The 18,793-nt window shown below is 39.7% G+C and overlaps 1 protein-coding gene across 2 annotated transcripts in view; it reads left to right on the top strand.

Annotated features, from left to right (window-relative positions):
• Positions 1–1,137: 1,137 nt before the first annotated feature.
• SPAG6 (sperm associated antigen 6) overlaps positions 1,138–18,793 on the top strand; it is a 71,569-nt gene continuing 53,913 nt past the window's right edge. The window contains exons 1-2 of one of the 2 annotated variants that reach the window (XM_047755309.1): positions 1,138–1,306; positions 1,388–1,483. In XM_047755309.1, the coding sequence (XP_047611265.1) occupies positions 1,282–1,306; positions 1,388–1,483 (121 nt within the window). In that variant the 5' untranslated portion in view covers positions 1,138–1,281. The remainder of the gene's footprint in view (positions 1,307–1,387; positions 1,484–18,793) is intronic. The other variant, XM_047755310.1, reaches the window with a different exon arrangement.

Raw genomic sequence — 18,793 nt, 5'->3', positions numbered from 1 at the left:
ACAATGTCCAGAGAGCTCACGTGAGAATGAGATTTCAAAGATTATTATATAGGACTCACCCCAAATATGAGAACCAGCTAAGTATGTATGATCCTTTCTATTAAAGAAGAGATATCAAGAGCTTCACTGTCTTGGCACTACTCAGCAGCAGCTGTGACTAGCTGCCAATTTGACACCTAATGAAACAATTTCTGATGGAGAAACGTTTAAGGTTGACACCTGTCATTGAAACATGGGGTATACAGTTTTCAGACAAGCTGGAAACCAAAGATAGACCCAGCTTCTTTGAACAAAAGTCAAGTAGTCTGGAGTTAAAGTCATGTAAGCTAGGGAAGTCTGGCTGAGATAATGTGAATCAAGACTTTGCAGGTAAAGATTCTCTCTCCCTTTCTTTTGGAAATGTCCTTCCCGGGGGGGAGGGGGAACGAAGCCTAAATTTAAAAGACAAAGACTAAATGTTTAAAAATCATCTAAAAGTGAGGAAACAGCAAAGTTAGTAGTAACTGGAGAAAGTAATGGAAGATAGGAGGCTTATCATACTGTTTACTTATCTACTTTTCTCACTGATTCTCTGTGAGTGCCGATTAAATGCTATCCATAGAGCATAATTATGAACTAATTCATATAGTATGAACGTAGTTGTCTTGACTCTCCAGGAATCCTGAAGCCTGAAATGCTAGGTATATAAAAGCTGGACTAAAGAGGGAAATATTTGGTTTTCAATTTGCACTGACAGTAATGTATTTCTCAGATTACACAATGTCACATGTGGGATTTTTCTCCACTATCAAAGCCTAGGTGACTCCATCGCCGCACTTTGCTGTCTCGAGCACTTGAACCCGGTTTTCTGGGCGCGCGGGGCTCCCCCCGGACCCTCCGCAGTCAGGAAACTACGCGGGTCTGGGTTGGGTTTTGAAGCTCCCGACCTCCAGGCGGATGCCTGTACCTTCAGGGTGGTGACCCTCGACGGCGCGCGGCTCCCGCACTGGCCGGGCGAGTGCCACACGTCTGGGAGCCCGGCGCGCAGAGTCCCCTCCTGGCTGCCGACGGCTCGGGGCTCGAGGGCACCGCGCCGTGACGTCACTCCCGGGCCTGCCGTTGCCGCGAAACGGCCGCGTTCCGGTTCCGGTCGGTTGCCCGGAGACGCGGGTACACAGAGAGAACCGGCTCCCGTCGGAGGCCGAGTGGTCGCCGCGGTCGCCCCCTCCGCGAAGTCACAGGCCGGGAGCAGACGACCCGCGTCGCCGCCGAGCCGGTGGCCGGCGCCGAACCGCGGGCGCCATGAGTCAGAGGCAAGTGCTGCAAGGTAGGCCCGGGCGCCCCGACGGGTGGCGGCGGGTCCCCGGGGGACAGCGGGCGGCGCGCTCCAGCGTGTCTCTCCCCGCAGTCTTTGAGCAGTATCAGAAAGCGCGGACCCAGTTCGTGCAGATGGTGGCAGAGCTGGCGACCAGACCCCAGAACATCGAGACGCTGCAGAATGCCGGTGAGCCCTCACCCCGAACCCGCGTTGCTCCGCGCCCCTGGCCTCGCCGGTCGCTCCGCATCCCTGGGTCCCTCGGCTTCGCCCCGCACATCCAGCCCCTAGTCACCCCGGGCTCCCTCACCCTGTATCCCTGGCTCCTCGTCTCCCAGTGCCCCCTGGCCTCGCCTAGACCCTGGTTCCCGTCGCCCGGCTCCTCTGCCAGCTGAGATGTTGCGGAGCGGAAGGATGGGGATAGGAGAATCGGCGTCCCTAAATTCCTCCAGTCCACCTCAGAGGCTGTAGAAGTGTTAGGTCTCTTTAGCGGATCTTTGCGGGTGTAGTTTCCAGATTGGTGTGAGAGGGGGCCGACGCCCCTATTTCCATCTTTATCGCAACCAGCCAAATATCAGAAAGTCAAGACCTTAAGAATTGCCTGGAAGTTATTTTGCGTGAATGCGAATCTATCCTAACCAGATCCGTTTTATCCTAATGCCCTGCCTTTAATCACCTTTGACTTGACTTTGTCACCCTAAAGGAATTTCAGGGTGGTTGACACGTTATTTCTCGCCTTGCATTAGTGAAAGAGCAAAGATATGCTTGAATATATTTTCCAAGATGTTCAAAGTAGGCTGAGACCTAGCTTTGAGAAATCCTTATGGTGCTGTTATTCCTCCTCTCAGTTCATAGTCATGTAGACTCTATAGGGAGAGGAAGAGTGTATGTGTATGTGTTTTTGTGTTTTGTTTGTTATCTTTTAACATAAACAGAGAAGATGATGCTGGAACCCCCCCCCCACCTCTTGTCTGTCTCTCCAGATTCCACCACCATCTGAAGGTAGTATTTTATCGCTGTGTCATGACAAATCTTCAATTTATAGGACGTGATCTTTAAAACTCATTTAAATGGATGTGAAATTAGAAGAAAATTAAGAACATATTTTCAGGGCAGGAATGTTTGGACATAATGTTTTTTCTGGGTTTCTTTAAGGGGAATTATTACTGTGCCTAGATGGTAATTTCTTTTGTCACTGGGAGGGATTCTGGTGTGTATTCATTGCATATTTTTATTTGGGGGGTGTATTTAAAACAAAGTGTATTTTATAATCATTTCAGAAACTTAATTTTGAGATAATTGTAGATTCACATGCAGTGGTAAGAATTAAGAAAGAGATCTCATGTACCTCAAAACTGTAGTATGATATCACAACCAGAATGTTGACATTGATAAAAATCCATCAGTTTTTTCAGTTTTCCCCACTTTTACTTGTACTTTAAGTGTGTGTGTATTTATTTCTATACAATTTTGTATTGTTGCATACCCATCACCACTGTAGTCAAGATACTTTTATCACCACAAAGATCCCTTGTGATATCTTTTTATAAGCACACCCACTTCTCTCTTGTCCCTAACCCTGGGCAGCCACTAATCTGTTCTCCATTTTGAAATTTTCTACAGTTGTTTCACATGGATTAGTTTTCTTCTGCATGTGTGTGTGTGTGTGTGCGCTTGTGTGCATGCCTGTATGCTCAAAGTTCCCAGAAGAGTGCTGACACACAGTGTTTTACATACGATATTTAAACTTTATTAGTAAGTATTACATTTTTTGAATGCACTTATTTTTTAGATTTTTTTTCCCCTTTCTGTCCTGCTCAATGGTCTTTGTGAATGGACTCTTGCTATTTATAAATATTTAATTTTCTGGACAGTATATATACAGTTAAAATAAAACATGTTCTTTTTTAAAAAAGGGAAATTGGCGTTCTTTTAGAAATTTGATACTAAAATAAAACATACAGATAAAACTTAAAATACAGAATATCATGTTTTAGTGTAATAGTGACAAATTATCTCTTCCCATAGGTGTACAATGTAGAATATATTATAGAATTTAATCAATCCAAACAGGCTAAGTCATCATCAAAGTATAAGTGATTTAGATATGACATTCTTAAATAGCCACCTATTTCCAGTTTAAGTCTGGATTATGAAGGAATGGGATACAAAAGGAATATAACTTAATGTTTTGAAATTGTCTGCTCTTGACTCATATCTTGATCAAATGGTAATATTTTTCTTTTCCCCGAGGAACTTATTTTGACATATTTAATGTTATTTAAGTTCAACTTAAGCACCCTTTTCATAACTTTAAATAGAGAGAATATTTCAATATATTATTCTTTTAATTAAAAAAAAACCTGTAAGCTTTGTTATGAAACCTTCTGTTAATAGTCAATTTAACCACTCACATGGTTTATTTTTTTTTAAAAAATCACCATGGATTTAAAAATGCTTTTGAATGAGCCTAATGTGTGTACATAAATTATATATTTTAATAAAGCTTTTTTTTTAATGACTTCATTTTGGTAGTATAAGATACCAATACATTTTATTCCTGACTTTGACATATTGTCCATATACCTTGAAGGGTTTTGTTTTATTTTCATACTTTTCTCCCCTAATAAACTATTTAAATAAATATGTATCATGGGTCCAAAATAATGTAAAAAAAATTCCATATAGACATCATGATAAATCAGTAGTTCACTTGTTAGGAATTTTTAAATTCAGTGTGGAAGGAATCTTAAAGATGAAAATTATCAATGGAGTTTTATTTCAATTTAAAATCTCTGATCTTTTTCATTGTGTTTTTGATGTGCTAATGACAGTTTTTACTTTATTAAATATGTCCAACATAATTTAAAGCAAAAACAAAGTGTTGCAAATTATCTTCTTCAGTCTATTTGGACAAAAATAAGTGAGTTCTAATCAAAATTGTTACTAGAAAGAGCTGTGTGCAATGTATCTGTAACCTAAGTTGTTTTTTTTTTCTCATTGAGAGTTTGTTTCTTCTAAATCAAAAGAATATACATGATAACATTAAAAATGTTTCATGTTTGTTATAAAATCTCTCTTTTTTTTTTTTTTTTTTTTTTTGCTATTTCTTTGGGCCGCTCCTGCGGCAAATGGAGGTTCCCAGGCTAGGGGTCGAATCGGAGCTGTAGCCACTGGCCTACGCCAGAGCCACAGCAATGCGGGATCCGAGCTGCGTCTGCAACCTACACCACAGCTCACGGCAACGCCAGATCCTTAACCCACTGAGCAAGGCCAGGGACCAAACCCGCAACCTCATGGTTCCTAGTCGGATTCGTTAACCACTGCGCCACGACGGGAACTCCTAAAATCTCTTTATGCATCCTCAGACTCTGTGTTTGAGCCATGTCTTGCAGCTATTTAAAGATGAATTTGGATACTTCCTTTCTTTGAATAACTAGTAACATATGACTGCAGTGGTAGAGATAATACATCATTACTTGTACCAATTGTGGAATTTCAGCAATTGCAGGTGATTGTTATAAAATATAAGAAAGGTGTTTTCTAGTATATTGGAGTACCAGGCCACTCTTAGGTTGTTTAGGAGGTTTTTAAAATAAGCTAATAAAAGCTCCAAGAACATGATTTTAAAACTGCCTAGCCACATAAACCTCTGAAGCAGCTTTTTATATAAGAAAAGTGGGGATAAAGTTTAAAATAATACTTTGTAATGTATTTCTTATAACCTATAGCCAAACAATAAACATGGAAAATCAGTTGTTATACAACATTTTCAGAAGCGTAGGAATAGAAAAGTTTGCCTAACACTTTATGCAACTAATTTGGTTTACAATTCAAGAAAATAAGTAATATATGTTGACATAAAATTATTTGAAATTACATATATCTGGGGCAGGGTGAAAATCTTTAGATTAATTATCTAGCATTTCAGTTAATAGCTATGAGAAGGAAAAACCTCTTAAGCATTTATGGTGTATTTAAAATATAACATGGGAGGTATATGCACCATGATTCTCCTATAAGAACTACTGGTCCCAAGAATATTAGAACCGCAAAGTTAATTAATAAAGCAATTTAAAAAAACTTAACCAATTATGCTATTTAAATTTGACGTATTTTGTCAATATAAAAAAGTCTTGTTGTGACTGTATGATAATTAATTCAAAGCACTTTTTTTAAGGATAGGGATAAAGTTTGTTTTTTAACACATACTTAAATGGAAAATATTCCAGGGAACTTTAAAAATTCAGAACTTGTATGTATCTAACAATATGTCCTAAAAACAAGATTTTTCAGAATTTTATTGTGTTCCAAATTATTGTTCCTACAAGGACATTTATCTGTTTTGTTATCTAAGCATTGGTACCTAGGTAGAAAATAATACAACCAGGACTAGAATCTCACTGTTTGCTTAGGAAAAGCTGAATGATTAAAAAGAAAAATCCAAATTATAGATGAATCTGAAAGTGTGGGTTTTGGGAATGGCAAGTTGTGTGGGTTAAATTTTAATGTCACAGATTAAAAGTTTTTGAAAAGTAGGAGTTTCCATTGTGGCACAGCAGAAACGAATCCAACTAGGATCCATAAGGACGCGGGTTCCATCCCTAGCCTCGCTCCGTGGATTAAGGATCCGGCGTTGCCATGAGCTGTGGTGTAGGTCAAAGACCTGGCTCAGATCTGGCATTGCAGTGGCTGTGGCATAGGCCAGCAGCTATAGCTCTGAGTGAACCCCTAGCCTGGGAACCTCCATATGCTGCAGGTGTGGCTCTAAAAAGCAAAAAAAGAAAAAAAAGTTTTTGAAAATGTATTTAACACTTTGCATTTGGATGTTTTCCCATGGCCTTTGCTCCTCTGACTTGAACCTTTTCCTACACTTCTTTGCCTGCTGAATTTCTGTTTGTTCCTCATGGCTCTGTGTAGATGTTGATTCCTCAGGGAAACCGTCCTTGAGGCTCACAATGAGTTGAGTCTTTTGATTTAACTTTCTTTGGTTCTAATATTTCCTTTTCATAGTCCTTATCACGATTGTAATGACTTAGTTTCTGCTTTCTCTGCTAATGAAAACTCCATGCCTAGCATAATGCTTGGATAGAACAGATGTTCAACATGTTAAAGGAACATGAAGGAAGGAGTAAATATTTGTGTGTTTTCACATCTCTTAAAAGTTAGATTTTTCTAACAGCTTGGGTAGTTACAGTGGGTATCTTTTTCAGTGTGGTTTAAGCCCAAAGAAGGTTGGATAATTGCCCTTATCACAAAGTGAGTTAGTTCTCCAACTGGGACTGGAATCTGTTTCTTTTTTTTTTTTTCTTTTTTCTTTTTTCGTCTTTTTGCCATTTCTTGGGCCACTTCCCCAGCATATGGAGGTTCCCAGGCTAGGGGTCCAATCGGAGCTGTAGCCGCCAGCCTATGCCAGAGCCACAGCAATGTGGGATCTGAGCCATGTCTGCAACCTACACCACAGCTCACGGCAACACCGGATCCTTAACCCGCTGAGCAAGGCCAGGGATCGAACCCGCAACCTCATGGTTCTTAGTCGGATTCGTTAACCACTGAGCCATGGCGGTAACTCCTGGAATCTGTTTCTTAATTGCTGTCTGACCTTGTGCTCTCTCTGTGTTCCCTCAGAGGTTTTAGGACACTATTCCTAGATGTTCTAGGAGTTCGAATAAACCTCAATGTTAACCGTAACATCAAGTCATCTGTTTAGGCTTTTGGGTACCAATGACTGTCCAGCAATTGTGCGTAACTGCCTTCAAGGTCTGCCGGAGCGCCACTACGAGGTATTGAGTGGCAGCCTGGTGCAGAGGACTCATTTTGATACGCCTGGAGCTTTGAGGGAGGGAAAGTTGTATTTAGGGCTTAAATTGGCCTCAGAGCTCTAAAAACCTTTTGGCTTCCTCTGGCTTCTAAGAAAAAGCCTTATCAAACCAGAAAGTCTTTAAAAGCACCTGGGGAAAGCATGTAATGCTTTGGAAGTTGCAAACCCGGAGAGTACTTGAGAGCTCCTGGACTGAGACGCACCGTTATCAGGAGGAGTGCTGCGGAGACTTGGTCAGAGCCTGGGGTGGCTGACTGCCTGCTCTCCTGGGCTTTTCGAGAACATGTGAGCTAGAGCACAGTGAAGAGGGAAGCCCTTAATATTGGTTGGTTGATTGACATGAGTGTGTACTTGACACTTCTCTTTGTTCTTTATTTACTCACACTTTGTGTAAAGGACTTTTTTTCTGTGTTCATCAGGGGCAGAACTTTGGGATTTCTATTGAGTAGATGTACTGGCCCTAGAAGAAATTCAGGGTGTACCTTGAGATAAAAATTGGCCTTGCCTCGTAGTGGGTGGGATGGTCCATCTGAACACAAGTCGGATTTTCCTAGTCTTCAAAGTGAAATGCTGGATTTTCCATACACCCCAAGTTTTCTTTTATAAGGGTGGCTCAATTTTAAATTTATTGTTTATTAAAGTTCTGTTAAAAATCTAGGTGGAGGAGTTCCCGTTGTGGCGCAGTGGTTAACGAATCTGACTAGGGACCATGAGGTTGCGGGTTCGATCCCTGCCCTTGCTCAGTGGGTTGAGGATCCAGCGTTGCTGTGAGCTGTGGTGAAGGTTGCAAACGTGGCTTGGATCTTGCGTTGCTGTGGCTCTGGCATGGGCCAGTGGCTCCAGCTCCGATACAACCCCTAGCCTGGGAATTTCCATATGCCGCTGGAGCGGCCCAGGAAATAGCAAAAAGACAAAAAAAAAAATCTAGGTGGAAACAAGTAATGTATGTGTGCATGTGTCTCCAAAGGAAGTGATCTCTCTCCACATTTCTGTATGTTCTCAGGTCCATCTCTTTGTCAAATTAGAATCACTCTTGAATTATATACATACACTAGATTACATTAGTTTTCCATAGAAATGTTTTTGTAGAATTAAATAATATACCTTTGTGTGTGTGTGTGTGTGTGTGTGTGTGTGTGTGAGGGTTTATTTAAAAATAGACACAGAGTTCCTGCTATAGTACAGTGGGTTAAGGATCTGGTGTTGCCCCAGCTGTGGTGTAAGTCACAACTGCAGCTTGGATTCAGTCCTTGGCCTGGGAACTTCCATATGCCACGGGTATAGCCGAAAAAGAAAAAAAAAACATACTTAGACTTTCCTGTAACTTTTAAAATCATTGAAGGTATTGTCCATTTTGTTGTTAAGTTTTAAAATATAAAGATACACTCTTTATTTTTTTTCTTTTTACATCTAAACCTGTGGCATATGGAATTTCTCAGGCTAGGGGTCGAATCAGAGCTGCAGCTCCCAGCCTATGCCACAGCCACAGCAACACCAGGTCTGAGCTACACCTTCGGCCTACACCACAACTTGTGGTAATGCTGGATCCTTAACCCTCTGAGTGAGGCCAGGGATGGAATCCACATCCTCATAGACACTTGGAGCCACAGTAGGAACTCCAAGATAGACTCTTTTATTCAACCAGACTTTATCAACTATTACTTGTCAAGCCAGGCCTAGATGTGATTTCAGGAAAAAAACAAGGACGAACAACAACAACAACAACAAACTTGTTCCTGATTCCTTTTGTTTCACAAAGTGGTTCTGTTTTTACTTTTGCTGTCACAAAATTCAGTGCTGCATTCAGAGTTCAATTGTAGCAATTATCCCTAAAGTATATTTCTGACTCAAAAAACAAAACAAAACAAAACAAAAAAAACGAACCTAGCCCCTCTCTCCACATATGGCTCTTAATTATTATCTTTGTGTCCATTTGTTTTATTTACTTTTATTTAAAAATTTTATTATAGTTGATTTACAGTGTAGTGTCAGTTTCTGCTATATGGCAAAGTGACTCAGTTATACATACATACATTCTTTTTCTCATATTGTCCTCCAGCATGTTCCATCACAAGGGATTGGATGTACTTCCCTGTGCTATACAGCAGGTGTGTCCATATCTTTTAGAGTGTCTCGAAAATATTTAAGGTAGGTAGAGTATGAATAAAACAAAAAACTTTGTCTAAAGATAGATTTTTGAACTGATTGCTCTCAAAAATTTCCTCTTCAAATATTGCCCATGAAATCCCTTGGAGCAGGCAACCCTTTGAGAATCCGAGCCACGCCTGCAACCTACACCACAGCTCACGGCAACCAGATCCTTAACCCGCTAAGCAAGGCCAGGAATCGAACCTGCAACCTCATGGTTCCTAGTTGGATTCATTAACCACTGCACCACGACAGGAACTCCAGGCAACCCTTTTAGAGCTGTCCTCTCTATTCCCTGTACTAACTCCATTCCCAGACATTCCATCTTCTCCAGGAAGATGGGTGTAATAAGTATATATTGTAAAAGAGAAGATAGGACTAATTTAAATTTTTCAGCTATCTAGAAGACTTTCACATTAAAATGAATTATATTTATGTGGGATGATATTAGGTGAGAGGGTAGTTTAAGTGACTCATGTGAGTTCCTTAAACCTCTATGAAATTATGATAATAGTGACATTTATGTACCTGACCTTATGTTCCTCCCCAAAATAAATGTGACCATGTATCATCCATTTTGATATTTTAACTAAAATTTACCTGAAAAGAGAAAACTGCACATTAATTTTCACAGTTTGTTCACTTATCATTCAACAAACATTTACTGAGTGTAATGCAAGTGGCAGATGCATGCTTACATGCTGATCATGCAAAAATAGAAGGCATAGACTTTGCCCTTAAAGAGCTTATTTGCTAATGGAGAGATATATAAATGAATGAAATACTTTTTGATAAGTGTCTAATATAGAGACATACATAAAAACATAGGGGGAGTTCCCATCGTGGCGCAGTGGTTAACAAATCCGACTAGGAACCATGAGGTTGCGGGTTCGGTCCCTGCCCTTGCTCAGTGGGTTAACGATCCGGCGTTGCCGTGAGCTGCGGTGTAGGTTGCAGACGCGGCTCGGATCCCGCGTTGCTGTGGCTCTGGCATAGGCCGGTGGCTACAGCTCCGATTCAGCCCCTAGCCTGGGAACCTCCATATGCCGAGGGAGCGGCCCAAGAAATAGCAACAACAACAACAACAACAACAACAACAACAACAACAACAAAGACAAAAAAAAAAAACGTAGGAAGGTCGTCACACCAAGCTTTAGGAATGAGGGGTGCTGGTCATGGGAGACTTCTAGGAGGAGATAACTGGCTGAATTGTTTCTACGAGTTTGGTAGATGAAGGGGGAGAGGGAGACTGCATTTTGGTAAAGGGAACATTATGTGTAAAGGTAAAGAGGCCAGAGGAAAGGTGGTACTCCTTAGAAAAGGCAGTTGTTTTGGTATGACTGGACCTTCTGGGGGTGAGGGGGATGGTTAACAGGACAAGAAAGAGGAGGGTCAGTGGCTGGAGAGGAAAATAGGCCTGAAGTTTGGATTAATCCTGAAATTGATAGAAAACCATTGGAAAAAATCAATTAGAGGGATGAAGGGATCCATTGGTGTTATAGGGAGATGATTTTCACAGTAGTATGGGGAAGAGATTGGAGGGGATTGAAATAGGATCAGGATGACCAGGTGCCCATTTTTATCCAGCAGTTACGCTGAATAAGGGCTCTACAGGACTTGTGACTTAATGGGAGGAGGGGAACAGGGGCAGGTGAGGAGAGAGCATGACTCCAAAATGACTCCTGGGAAAACTAATTCAAAAGATACATGCACCTCAGTGTTCATAGAAGCACTTTTTTTTTTTTTTTATGATAGCCAAGATATGGAAGCACCCTAAATGTTCAGCAACAGAGGAATAGAAGATATGGTCTGTATACAATGGAATACTACTCAGGCATAAAAAAGAATGAAATAATGCCATTTGCAGCAACATGGATAGATCTAGAAATGATCATACTAAGAAAGTCAGAAAGAGAAAGACAAATACCATGTGATATCACTTATATGTGGATTCTAAAATATGACACAAACTGATTTTCAAAACAGAAGCAGGCTCAAACCTAGAAAACAAATTTATGATTATCAAAGGGGTGGGGGAGGAATAAATTAGGAGTTTGGGATTAGTAGATACTAACTGCTTTTTGTAAAATAGATAAATAATATCCTACTGTATAGGACAAGGAACTATATTCAATATAATATCCTTTAATAAACCATATGGAAAAGAATATGAAAAATAGTATATATGTATAATTCAATCACTGTTCTGCACACCAGAAACTAACACAACCTTGTAAATTATACTTCGATTACAAAAAATTTTTTAAAAAGAAGTTATTACAGAACTCCATCTGGCAGAGAGCCCAGTACAGTGTGGGTGCTCAATAAATGTTGAGTCAACTTCGGAAGGGCAAAAGCATGAAGGACTGCCTGAGGAAAGGTAGGATTTTATGCTTTGGTGATAAAATGACTTTTAGAAAATCAGGAGTTCCCGTCGTGGTGCAGTGGTTGACGAATCCGACTAGGAACCATGAGGTTTCTGGTTCAATCCCTGGCCTTGCTCAGTGGGTTAAGGATCCAGCATTGCCGTGAGCTGTGGTGTAGGTTGCAGATGCGGCTTGGATCCTGAGTTGCTGTGGCTCTGGTGTAGGCCGGTGGCTACAGCTCTGATTAGACCCCTAGCCTGGGAACCTCCATATGCTGCAGAAGTGGCCCTAGAAAAGGCAAAAAGACAAAAGGCAAAAAAACAAAACCAAAGAAAATCAAACAAAATGACTCCAAGGCTTCTGGTTACTTAGGCAAATAAGCAGTATCATTAGCAGAGATGGGATACAAGCAGCAGAGGGAAGAGGTGGTTTCACTCTAACGGTGTGAGTTTGAAGTGTGTCTGGGAGATCTGTGTGCCACTGACTATGGTAAGAAGTTTGGATATTTAGGGCTCTGGAGCTCAGGAGAGAGATCTTAGCTGAAAACAAAAGCTTGGATATGTGAAACTTAAATATTCATTTGAAAACTAAAAGCCCATTTGTATCTCTTCATATAATTATAAACGTAAGTTCTAATCATATAAGTATCATGTTAAGTTGAACTTGCCATAACTTTTATGCTCTACATACTCAGTTTAAATCTCTCATGTAGGACAGATGGTGGTGGCTGTGACCTAGTCAAGAGTCAGAGTTGCGCTGGCCAGATGAATGGAATTTTGGTTTAATACAGTAATCAGGGAAGAGACCTACAGTAATGTTAATGGCAGAATAATATGACTTCAACAGATGGTGTGCCTTCTAAACCTGGCACAGGGGCCAGTTTTCACTGGTAAATGGGCTGATTGACACTGGGGATGAGAAACAGGAGGGCATGGACTGTGGAGATAGCATCCACCTCTAGGATTGTAATGAGGATCTATGGGTTAATACTTGTAAATTGGGTGGGGGCTGGGGAGTACCTGACCCTTGGTAAAAGCTCTATAAGTGTATGTTAAATAAGTAAATAAATACATCCTGTGCTTCCTTGCCCTCCTAGTAGAATTACTAGCTGCCAGTGAGAAAATCTTTGTCTCATCTTCCTGTCACCCCTCCCCACTCAACAATGATATGTCAAGTGTGGTGGCCTTTCACTCACAAATGACTGAAATAACAGCGAATCGCCAAACAAAATTCAGAGGATACTATAGATAATGAGAATAAAGTTAAAAGGAGAAACTAGATTACTCTTGACCATAAGAGTTTCTTGAATTATGTACCCTTACAATTGAATTTTATGTTAAAAAGACTATACATACATTTTGTGATTCATTCTGACCCTTTAAATAAGTTAGAAGGCTTTTTGTTGTAAGGGATATAACATCAAAAATCATAATTGACTTTATAGTTATGGCAGTGAAAAAGTGTTTCACAGAAAACAAGACGAATAGGTATGTGATGCCAACATTTATTAATTATTAATCAGATGAAGGAGTAGTGGCCAGAGGTATATAATCATAGAGGCTGAAGGAAATCAGATCAGAGCCTGAAAATTCTTACTTTAAAAGAAAAAAATCAAGGGAGGAATACAAATATTTTCAAGTGACAAAAGGCCGATTAAGGAAAATTAGAACATGCCTTAAAACTCATCAGTGTCATAAAACTTGCTTCAGTATAAATATAGACATGTAAATATAATAACTTATTATAGAAGTAAAACAAAGTCACAGTAAAGCTGATGTTTAATTGAAGTTACTCTGAAATAGGAGAGTAGGTAGTGCTTGTAATAGTAAAATCAATGGGGATGGTGGTTTCCAGAATCAAGACCCCAGAGTGTTTCCGTGAAAGTTAGATGTGGAGTTCCCATCATGGCTCAGTGGTAATGAACCCAGTATCCATGAGGATACAGGTTCAATCCCTGGCCTCGCTTGGTGGGTTAAGCTGTGAGCTGTGGTGTAGGTCGAACAGGCAGCTCAGATCCCACATTACTGTGGCTGTGTCTGTGGCTAGGCCAGCAGCCACAGCTCTGATTCGCCCCCTGGCCTGGGAACTTCCATATGCCAATGGGCGAGGCCCTAAAAAGACAAAAATGAAAATAAAAATAGAAAATAAAAGTTAGTTGTGTGTTCAGAACTGTGTTAGGTAATTTGAGAAATAGAAAAAAGTATAAAACATAAACACTGCTCTAGAGATGTTTTTTATTATTATACTGAGGAGTTAAGACATTTAGTTTTATAAAACAGGCTAGGGAACCACATAAAAATCAAGGATGGCCTCTGTGCTTTGCACAACTTCGGGAGGGCCGTTTATATCATGATCTATGTGAATGGCATCCCCTGGATTTGTGCAGTCCACAGCCTGCCCAGCTATACATTGTGGACCTGGGAATTGTTCAGCCTTTATTTTCATCTATTTACTTCACTGAGAGTGAGTGGTGCAAACAATAAAGCTCCCCATGGCTTCCCATTTCACTTAGAACAACATCTCAGAGTCTTAATTTGACCTATAGCCAAATTCTCTCTGGTCCCAAGTGATCTCTCCAGCTGTATCTCTTGCCACATTACCCCTCCCACTTTAGGGCTGAGACCAGTATGATTTATCATGGCTTTGTCAGCAGTCTACAACAATCATGCATCCCTTGTCCCAAGCCAGAAACTTAGAAGTACCACGGTTTCCTTCCTCTTCATCACAATAATCAGTTTATCTCCTAAATATCTCCTTAAGTCTTTCACATTTGTCTTTTCCTTTCCCCATTATTCCTCTCCCACTGTCTTCACATCTGGCCTAGGTTCCTACAATAGCTTCCTAAGTGGTCTTCCTGCCTCCCATCTCCTCTCTTTTCATCCTTTCTCCCCAATGTAAACAGAGTGATCCTTCTTTTCAAAGTGCAAATTTTGTCTGTCACTGCATTGACATTATTGCTCAGACTGAATTCAAAATACTTAAAATAGTTCATTGGACCCTTCAGGACTTATGTCTCTGTTAATCTCAGCCATCATTCTCCAACACCTTTCTCCTCTCTTGTACTGTTAGTCAAACTGCATTCTCAGTTTTGTCAGCATATCAAACTCTTTTTGGTTCTGAGCTTCATTTATGTGGTTCCTTCTGGTTGGAGGACACTACGTCCTGCGCCCTCCACTCCCTGCAATTTTTTCAGCAGATGATCTGCCTGAGAACCTTCAGATCTCAATTCAGATGTCAGTTGCCTTCCCTCTGACACTCAAAGCCTGGGTTAGGTGCTCTGCTCTGTGTTTGCAGAGCATCCTCTACTCCTTTCGTTGCACACATTGTAGTGTGTGTGTTTATCTCTCATGATGCCTTTATGAGTTCCTTGAGGTCAGGGACAATTGTGTTTTAACACCTTGTATATTCTTGTATAGATATTTCTTAAATGAATAGTTTATAAATTATTCATTCCATAGTAATTCTAAAATATATGGTAGAAAAACTCAATCTACGGGCCATGCAACATAAATATTTCTTCATTACCATAGAAGGTATTGATTAAATAATGTCATATATGTTAATAATAGGAGTTCCCATTGTAGCTCAGCAACTAGTATCCATAAGGATGCAGGTTCAATCCCTGGCCTCGCTCAGTGGGTTAAGGATCTACACCTGTGGTGTAGGTTGCAGATGCGGCTTGGATCCTGTGTTGCTTTGGCTGTGATGTAGGCTGGCAGCTGCAGCTCTCATTCAACCTCTAGCCTGGGAATCTCCATGTGTGGTGGGTGCAGCCCTAAAAAGCAAATAATAATAATGATACTAATAATAAATAAAAATGTGTTAATAATAAAATGTTGATGAAAAATATGGTCAATATAGGAAATTGATTCCTTTAGAGCACTTTTATTTATCAAGCACTTACTGGTATTTATTTTGTCCCAACTAATCTTTCTAGCACTTTAGAAATCTTAACTCATTTTATCTCACAACGACTTTCTGAGGTAGTCCTAGAATTTGTCACCATTTTACATATAAGGAAATTGAGACAGAGTGATGTTGAGTAATTTCACTGAGGTCCACAGCCAGGAAGTGGCAGAGTCCAGATTTCAACCTAGTAATCTCCCTCCAGGTACATGCTATTAACTACCTCAGTTTGTTATCTCTCAGCATAGGCAGTCATATAACATGCTAAAGCATGACATTTCTTTTATATTTTAATTGGACCCCAACAGCATGCCTGAGTAACACTGATGGTCCAAAGTGAATTCTTTGCTGTGTATTGGTTAATTGTATGAAGAAATCACTTATTCCAAAACTTTAATGATAGTAGCAGTTTCATAGTAAATGAATATATGTAATCTCATTTTATTTTAAAAATGTTTTTATTATACTTGATTTACAGTGTTCTGTTAATTTCTGCTGTATAGCAAAGTGACCCAGTTATACATATATATACATTCTTTTTTTTACATTATCCTCCATCATGGTCCATCACAAGTGACTAGATATAGTTCCTTGTGCTATACAGGAAGATCTCATTGCTTATCCACTCCAAATGCAATAGTTTACACCTACTAACCCCAAACTCCCAGTCCATCTCACTACCTCCCCGTCCCTCTCCCCTCGGCAACCACAAGTCTGTTCTCCAAGTCCATGAGTTTCTTTTCTGTGGAAAGGTTCATTTGTACCATATATTAGATTCCAGATATAAGTGAAATCATAAGGTATTTGTCTTTCTCTTTCAGACTGACTTCACTCAGTATGAGAGTCTCTAGTTCCATCCATATTGCTGCAAATGGCATTATTTTTTTATAGCAGAGCAGTACTCCATTGTGTATATGTACCACATCTTCTTAATCCAATCATCTGTCAATGGACATTTAGGTTGCTTCCATGTCTTGGCTATTGTGAATAGCGCTGCTACGAACATATGGGTGCATGTATCTTTTTCCATGAAAGATTTGTCTGGATATATGCCCAGGAGGGGGATTGCTGGATCATATGGTAGTTCTATATTTAGTTTTCTGAGGTACCTCCATACTGTTTTCCATAATGGCTGTACCAATTTACATTCCCACCTGCAGTGTAGGAGGGTTCCCTTTTCTCCATACCCTCTGCAGCATTTGTTATTTGTAGACTTACTAATGATAACCATTCTTACCTGTGTGAAGTGGTACCTCACTGTAGTTTTGACTGGCTTTTCTCTGATAATTAGTGATGTTGAGCATTTTTTCATGTGCCTGTTGACTATCCATATGTTTTCTTTGAAGAAATGTCTATTCGGGTCTTTTGCCCATTTCTCAGCTTTTTTTTTTTTTCTTTTTTACTGTTGAGTTGTATGAGTTGTTGTATATTTTGGAGATTAAGCCCTAGTTGCATAATTCGAAAGTATTTTCTCCCATTCCATAGGTTGCCTTCGTTTGTTTTTTTAATGTTTTCCTTTCCTTAAGCTTCTAAGTTTGATTAGGACTCATTGGTTTATTTTTGTTTTTACTTCTATTGTTTTGGGAAACTGACCTAATAAAACATTTGTACCATTAATGTCAATAATTTTAGATTAAACATTGTTGGAGTTTAAAATTTAAGGGCTTTGTAAAATGTATAATAATAAATCTTTATCTTTTTATGTTTGCGGTAATTTTGAATAAAATTAGAATGTAAAAATATATATAGTAGAAATCACTTCATTTAAGTTTAAAAAAACAAAGAGGGACATCAAAGTACATTATCAGGAGAGTGAAAAGACAGCTTGCAGAATGGGAGAAAATACTTGCAAAGCATATGTTTGATAAGAGCTTAATATTCAGAAAATGTAAAGAACTACAAATACCGCCAACAAAAAAATCCACTTCAAAAATGGGCTGAAGATTTAAATCGATTATATTTCTCCAAAGAAGATAAAACAAATAGGCAATAAACACATGAAAAATAGCTCAGGATCACCAGTCATTTGGAAAATGCAAATCAAACCACACTGAGATGCCCCTTCACACACATTAGGGTGGCTATGATAAACCGTAACAACACAATGTAATATTGGTGAGTATGTGGAGAAATTGGAACTCATGTATTGCTGGTGGAAATGCAAAATGGTGCTGCCACTATGGAAAATAGTTTGAGAGTTCTCAAAAAGTTAAACATAGAATTACCACTGGTATAGCAATTCCACTCCCAGGTATATACTCAAGAGAATTGACAGCAAGGACTCAGATGGATACTTGCACACCAGTGTTCACAGAGGCGTTATTCACAATAGGCCAAAGGTGGAAAGAACCCAGTCTACCAGCACATGACTAGACAAACAAAATATATATATTCACAATGGGATATTATTCAATCTTAGAAAAGGAATGAAATTTTGATACATGCTACAATATGGAAGAACCTTAAAAACATTATGCTAGGTGAAAGAAACCAGACAAAAAAGGACAAATATTGTATGATTCCACTTATATGAAGTATCTAAAATAGGCAAAGTTACAGAGACATAAACTATCACAGGCTAGGAGTAGGGGGAAATAGGAAGTTATTGTTTAATTGGGATAGAGTGGCTGTTAGGAATGAAGAGTAAGTTCTGGAAATGATAATAGCGAGGGCTGCACAACACTGTGACAGTACTTAATGTTATTGAAAATGTATACTTAAAAAGGTTAAAATGGTAAATTTAATGTTATGTATATTTTACCACAATTAAAAAACAACAACAAAGAAGTAACTAGGGCAACCAGAAATCTTTATTAGGACCTAAATGAACCCAAAGGGTTAGTTTACAGATACTTGTTTTTAATGGAACAAACTTGAGATGTTAAATATCTTCATAAAACACCTCATGGAGTTCCCGTCGTGGCGCAGTGGTTAACGAATCTGACTAGGAACCATGAGGTTGCAGGTTCAATCCCTGCCCTTGCTCAGTGGGTTGGGGATCCGGCGTTGCAGTGAGCTGTGGTGTAGGTTGCAGACGCGGCTTGGATCCCGCGTTGCTGTGGCTCTGGCGTAGGCCGGCGGCTACAGCTCTGATTCGACCCCTAGCCTGGGAACCTCCATATGCCCTGGGAGCAGCCCAAGAAATGGCAAAAAGACAGAAAAAAAAAAAAAAAAACCCTCAGATTGAAGTAACGTGTATAAATTATACACATGTAATTTGAGAATGAGCCAGGGTTTTTTTTGTCTTTAGAAATGTTT

Source organism: Phacochoerus africanus, chromosome 12, assembly GCF_016906955.1.
Source record: "Phacochoerus africanus isolate WHEZ1 chromosome 12, ROS_Pafr_v1, whole genome shotgun sequence".
Lineage (NCBI taxonomy): Eukaryota > Metazoa > Chordata > Mammalia > Artiodactyla > Suidae > Phacochoerus > Phacochoerus africanus.
This window is presented reverse-complemented; position numbering and strand designations above follow the sequence as displayed.